The sequence below is a fragment of the Micropterus dolomieu genome, linkage group LG01 (assembly GCF_021292245.1).
Source record: "Micropterus dolomieu isolate WLL.071019.BEF.003 ecotype Adirondacks linkage group LG01, ASM2129224v1, whole genome shotgun sequence".
Lineage (NCBI taxonomy): Eukaryota > Metazoa > Chordata > Actinopteri > Centrarchiformes > Centrarchidae > Micropterus > Micropterus dolomieu.
The window spans coordinates 1,225,083-1,231,648 of NC_060150.1; the positions used below are offsets into that span (position 1 = coordinate 1,225,083).

Below are 6,566 nucleotides of genomic sequence, written 5' to 3' on the forward strand. Positions count from 1 at the left end.
CCCGTCTCTGCTGCTACTGACTAATCAACAAAACACAGACCAATACTTCACTAATATTCATATAATATGAATATCATTTCTAAACCTGTCCTGATGGAGAAGGTGATGCTTTCTGAAACGCTTGTTTTCACCAGTGTCGCTCAACATAGTTCATTTAAAGCACGTTGAAAGTTTAAGTGAGTAAACTTTATTTGTACGGTGCTCTTCACAGACAGCCACTGCTTTACAGAAACATTAATATTTACAGAACAAAAACAAACACAAAGAAAATAAGAAAGATAAAATGACCACTGGAGCTACATGAAACAGTACGTAATAAATAATAAATAAATACAAAACATTTGCAAAGTACTTAGTAAGATAAATGATAAATACACAGTAAGTGTTGAAGGAGTTCACAATAAATACATAGTAAGTAATAAAAAAAACACATAAATACATAAACTGCAGACCTGCTGCAGACAGGTTACCAAACGCTTGTCCAAACATTAAATAACAACAGTAATCTTATAATGATAATTTACTCTGCTACTGACTGCCGTCCCCTCTGGTGTACATTCATGAGAACAACAAGATTTGTTTTTTTGCAGTGTCGGTATTACATAAACTTATTTTACAGATAAAAGTTTTAAGAGATCTAAATGCAACTTACATGTGTACAAGCAAAACCCTCCGAAATTAAAATGTACATTAATGTTCAAAACGACTGTTAGGATTTATTGCACATTTCGTTGATGGCAAGATGAAGATTTCTGACTACACAATTTGTTCTCCAGGTCGTCCAGAGAGGACACGGTTTACAGGCCTCGGAGGCCCCTCCTGGAGCTATTTTAAACAAACATGAACACTAACTGAGCCTTTAAATAATAATAATAATAATAAACTTAAGATATCATTTCTGTGCAGGTAAGACAGCTCTGGAGGCAGACGACCAGCGAGAACGACTGGACCTGAAGACTTCAGATTAGACTCTTTACATGTCACAAGCTTACCAAGACTGGAACAGACCCGGTCGGACCTCCATCAGCTGAACAGTCTGGAACCACAGTATTGATTCTGCCCATGCTAATGCTCTACAGCTGGCACAGAAAGGCTGAGGAGTTAAACTTCACTCCATAGCCAAAGCCAGGATAAAGAGGTTCAGTGAATGTGGTGCTGAAGGTGTGGAGGTGGATCAGAGTGTCACAGGAGACTCTGTAGAAGGACAGAGAGCCAGCAGCATAGTCCAGATACACTGCTACTCTGTTAGAGACCGAGGAGGAGGGGATGAGTGTCCCACTGTTATTGTGCCAGGCGTTGTATCCTCCATCAGTGCAGCTCAGACACCAGGACTGATCATTCCCTCCAAACTTGGAGCCATCGCGGTCTCCACTCCGTCCTATTCCTCTGTAACTCACTGCGATATAAACCTTTCCTACCCACTCCACCTCCCAGTAACAGCGACCAGTCAGAGCGCTTTCACACAGCACCTGAGGCCAGTAGTCAAATCTCTCCGGGTGGTCAAGATACGGGTGCTCCTTTCTCAGATCGGTCACCTTTTTGTTGTTTTCAGACAGTTTGAGGAATTTGTGTGCTGTGTTTGGGTCCAGTGAGAGTTCACAGAAATCTGATGGAGAGAACAACATAGAAAGGTTGGATTGTTATTGTGAAAATCATCCCAAAAGTCAAGTGAAAACTGACTAACCAGACCTGCGAGCAGATCTCAACATGGCCTAAGCCCCTGGGGCAAGCTGCGCCCTGGCGGCCCAGGGGATGCAAGTCAGACCTGCAGTCCCACTGGCACGATAAAAGACGCAGGTTGAGAGCAGCAGATTTTGGAAAGCATTTAATTCAAAAGACTAGTTTGGAAAAATAATCTTAGCACATTTCTTGAATTTGGACACGGCCCTAGGGTGGCATGGAAAAGGATTGGGCCTAATTTCGTGTTAACTGGACTGGGCTATGTGGAGATATGTTGCAAAGTTTAGTACCGATTGGACACACCGCCTAGGAGCAGTTTGAAAATGTAGGTTTCAGACATTTTGCGATTTGGCGAAAACAATTATTGGCGAAAATCAAAAAGGTGCCGTGGCCTATATTACAAGTTGCAGCCAAATTCAGGGAACACAAGGCGAATATATATACGGCATTTGAATGTGCGACACCTTATGAAACGCTTTTATCTTGATTATGACATGTAGAATTTTTGTTGTCTGCTGTGTGTGTCCCAGTTAAGGCCACCCTTGTCTATTTAAAAGCTATTTTAAGTTTTCATGTAGTGGCTCAGGTTTTGTGTTAATCGGAGATATGATTTCCTGTTTTAACCATAACCCAAAGGAAACAGTGTCTTTATAATTTATGTATTCTTTCGATGATCAAAATTATTTTAATAATTAAAATAATTTTTATCACAATACTGCGATAAAGCACACACATGTACACAAATTATCGTTCTATGCGAATTATCTTCTCCTTTCTTTTGGATCCATGTACTTCAGTTGCTCTTGATCTTATATCTGTTCGAGCGGGGGTCAGGATTTAAGTTGAATTTAACCACAAGTGTTCTATTCCCCAAACACGATAAAGCACACCAAATGTCCTTCCAGAGCTTCCATTTTTCTGTTAGTAAGGATGGCTTTACTTATTTGGGTGTTTGTGTCACTGACAAGTACGGGGGGGATCTGTTCGACACTAATTTTTAAACGGCACGCAATAACACCAAGCAGGATATGGAGAGATGGTTGACCCTCACTGGAAGGATCAATTCTGTAAAAAAAAAAGAAACAATACTATAACGCTTAGATTTAAATTTTTATTCCAAGCAATCCCCGTCTTTATTCTTTAATCTTGTTTTAAGGAGTTAAATAAATTCACAATAAATGCACAACTACCTTTATTTGGAATAAAAATGTACATGGAATAAGGAAGGAATATTTGGAAAGACAAAGGAGGAGGTTTGTCTGTCCCTACCCAATAGTTTGTATTATTATTTTATTATACTACTTTACTTTCTACTACTATATTACTTTGGATTTCTGATTTATTGGATGATGAATGTCCAGGTTGGTGTATCACAGTACAGCAGTCATGTAACCCGGTGTGCCTTCACTCTAATCTGTGCCCCACTACCCCAAAATAAACGCTACTGCACGAACATCCCTGATTGATCAGTTTAGAACCCATTTTAAACGCAAACAACTTTTTGTTACTTTCACAACTCTGGCAAACGTCTACTTTGCTACTTCTCTCATAGAACCATCTTTTCAGCTATAGCATATGAGAGGGATCAAGTGTGTGACGGACCATTTTATGGAAGGGCACTTTATTTAGTTTGAACAGGAAAAGGAGTTTAACATTCCTTAGTCAGGTTTGGCGGTGATTGCATTGTTTGGTGTAGTCCAAGGGGGATTACATTTTCTATAGGCTATAGCATTTTCTATGTTATTTGCTAGACGTCTGATACTCCTTAATTGGAAGAACGTTATGCCACCGTCTCAAAAGCTGGACAGTTGCTGGAGTAATAAAAGTATGTAAACATTTATATTGAATGGACAACGTTTGCGTAGTTTGAGATACGTACAGTAGTGCAAGATCAATAAACAAGTCTGTGTGTAGTGGGGAAGCAGCAGAGTATGGGGATAAGTCCAGGTGAGTGTGTGTGGTGGGTGTATTTAAAAGTCTGACAGCTCAGGGGAAGAATCTTTTGCAGAACCTGGCAGGGATGGTGTTAATAGTCCTCTTTCCTGAGGCCCCAATGTGTGTCTGGTATTAAAGGGGGAATCAGCAGCAAACTGTATGCAGTGTTTGTTCTACTACAATTTTCTAAATACATCACCACCAAGGAAGAGTTCAAAAAAGTGGGTTTCAAACATTTTGCAGAAAAATAATAACAGACAAAAATGGGCATAGCCTATATATATAGCTCAATTCTTAGAATGCATGAATCTAAGGTTTTTGATTGTGCGACATACTACATGGGAGTTATGAGCATAATTAAGTTAAAACACATTTACCTTAATTACAGCGGCACCTGCTGGTTGACATGTGTCATTTTTTGCGTCTTAAGCAGTTTGGTCGACTTTACCACCCTGATTAATTTCACTTACATAATGTTAATAGTAAAGGCAGCAGTATGGCTATCGCTTGTACTGGGATCCATGCTGCCTTGCCCCTCTCACATTTGGACCCATACAAAATGTGTTAAATGCTATCTGCTTTTGAAAATCCAACTTTATAGGTTTTGTTTTCCTTAATCAAACCAAAACACACTTACACTTCCTCAATCCTGGTTTCAACCACTGGACCCCATCAGGCTCCACGCTGAAAGAGAGAGACAGGGGTGGGTGTTATTGGAAGTCGGAAAACCAAGTTGTCATGCTCAGTAATTGTCTATACAGTTATTGATAGTGTCTCTTCATACCTGAGATTTTCCAGTCTGCAGTGTGTAAGTTCAGCACACAGCAGTTTCCCTCCTGAGACTCCTGAATGATTGTAGGTCAGGTCCAGCTCTCTCAAACGGGAGGGGTTGGAGCTCAGAGCTGATGCCAGAAAAGCACAACCTTCCTCTGTGATCAGACAGCCTGACAGCCTGCAAACACAAAATAATTGAAGGTATAAGTTTAAGTCTAATTTAAAAAGCACATCATCTGCATATTATTTTACCTATTGGTATTCCAGTTACACAAGTCACTAATTTTTAAGGAAGTGGGAAAGGCATTGGCGTTGTATCAATTCTACTTGTTTTGTGTTTTGTAGATTTAGAGAAGACTTAAGACCATGTCCAACATTAAATCATGTGGAGGTTGCTACTCAGTATGGGGTACATTATCCAGAGATTTGGCTCCAACACAACATCCAGGATCACCCTTGGTAGTCAAATGTAGTCAAATTCGATAGATCGGATTCAAAAAATGCCCTACAGAATTACTAAATTCTGGGTGCATACATGTAGATGTATATAGGTATGTAAATATTTATTTTTATTCGTTTTACCCTGTGTTGTAAAATAACAAAATACCATGACCCCCCGTGATTGGTGGATATATATGGGCTGGATGGATTGTTTTCCTTAATGTAAAAGGTATTTAAGCGGTATCAATCTAATCCTAATCTAATGTAAGCATATCATCAGTAAATTGATTTACCTATTGGTATTACAGCTAAGCAAGTCAAATTTTTCAGCAAGTGGTTTCAAAATCATAACAAAAAATAAAAACAAATTCCATGAACATTTTTTATATATAGAGTTTTATTGACGAGCCCTGATTAACTGATCTCAATTATGTCATGAGGTTTGTGTTCCCAATACATTTATAAATAAGTATATCACCAAAGCCTTTAATTCTAAGTTATGTTCAGTCAGTGTATGAGTCGGCTAACAGGACTAAAACTACAGAAAAAGTACCGGCCCTAGTTTATGCCAGATCTCTGCAGCAGTTAAATTGTGTGACTGTGACCTCTTGAGATAAATAAAACCAATTCAAAACAATACAGGGAAGACAGAGAACTGATCTGACCTGAGAGTTTCCAGTGTACAGTGTGGACTCTCAAGTCCAGCGGACAGCAGCTTCACTCCTGAATCCTGCAGGTTGTTGTTACTCAGGTCCAGCTCTCTCAGACTAGAGGACTGGGAGCTGAGAACTGAGGACAGAGCTTCACAGCTTCTCTCTGAGAGGTTACAGCCACTCAGTCTGGAGAGGGAATAATGAGCAGAAGAGATTTTTTTTACATTTGAATCATTAACAGCACATTTAACACGATCTGAAATGAACAAAACTTACAGAGCTTTCTTGGAGGCTTTGACCACTGGCAGCAGCCTCAGAAGAGCCTCCTCTGAAGCAGAATATTTCTTCAGGTCAAACACGTCCAGATCTTTTTCTGAAGACAGTAAGATGAAGACCAGAGCTGACCACTGAGCCGGAGAGAGTTGATCTGTGGCGAGGCTACCAGATCTTAAGTACTGTTGGATCTCCTCCACTAGAGAATGGTCTTTCAGCTCATTCAAACAGTGGAACAAATTGATGCTTCTTTCTGGACAAGGGTTCTCTTCAATCTTCTTCTTTATGTACTGGACTGTTTCCTCATTAGTCTGTGAGCTACTTCCTGTCTGTGTCAGCAGGCCTCGTAGGAAAGTCTGATTGGTCTGCAGTGAAAATCCCAGGAGGAAGCGAAGGAACAAGTCCAGGTGTCCATTTGGACTCTGTAAGGCCTGGTCCACAGCACTCTGGTAGAACTGTGTTTGTTCTTCTGCCAGCAGGTTGACACCAGAGTTGATGAAGGTCAGATGGACATGAAGAGCAGCCAGAAACTCCTGAACGCTCAGATGGACGAAGCAGAACACCTTGTCCTGGTACAGCCCTCTCTCCTCTTTAAAGATCTGTGTGAACACTCCTGAGTACACTGAGGCTGCTCTGATATCGATGCCACACTCTGTCAGGTCTGATTCATAGAAGATCAGGTTGCCTTTCTGCAGCTGCTCAAAAGCCAGTTTTCCCAGAGACTCAATCATCTTCCTGCTCTCTGGAGTCCAGTGTGGATCTGTCTCAGCTCCTCCATCATACTTGATGTTCTTCAGTTTGGACTGAACC

At 40.5% G+C, this 6,566-nt stretch overlaps 1 protein-coding gene across 1 annotated transcript in view; it reads right to left on the bottom strand.

Moving 5' to 3' along the window:
- Positions 1–164: 164 nt before the first annotated feature.
- Positions 165–6,566, bottom strand: part of LOC123970781 (NACHT, LRR and PYD domains-containing protein 3-like) — a 14,011-nt gene continuing 7,609 nt past the window's right edge. The window contains exons 8-12 of the mRNA XM_046049091.1: positions 5,760–6,559; positions 5,496–5,669; positions 4,400–4,567; positions 4,253–4,299; positions 165–1,606 (exon numbers count right to left, since the gene is read on the bottom strand). Of these exons, the coding sequence (XP_045905047.1) occupies positions 1,074–1,606; positions 4,253–4,299; positions 4,400–4,567; positions 5,496–5,669; positions 5,760–6,559 (1,722 nt within the window). The 3' untranslated portion in view covers positions 165–1,073. The remainder of the gene's footprint in view (positions 1,607–4,252; positions 4,300–4,399; positions 4,568–5,495; positions 5,670–5,759; positions 6,560–6,566) is intronic.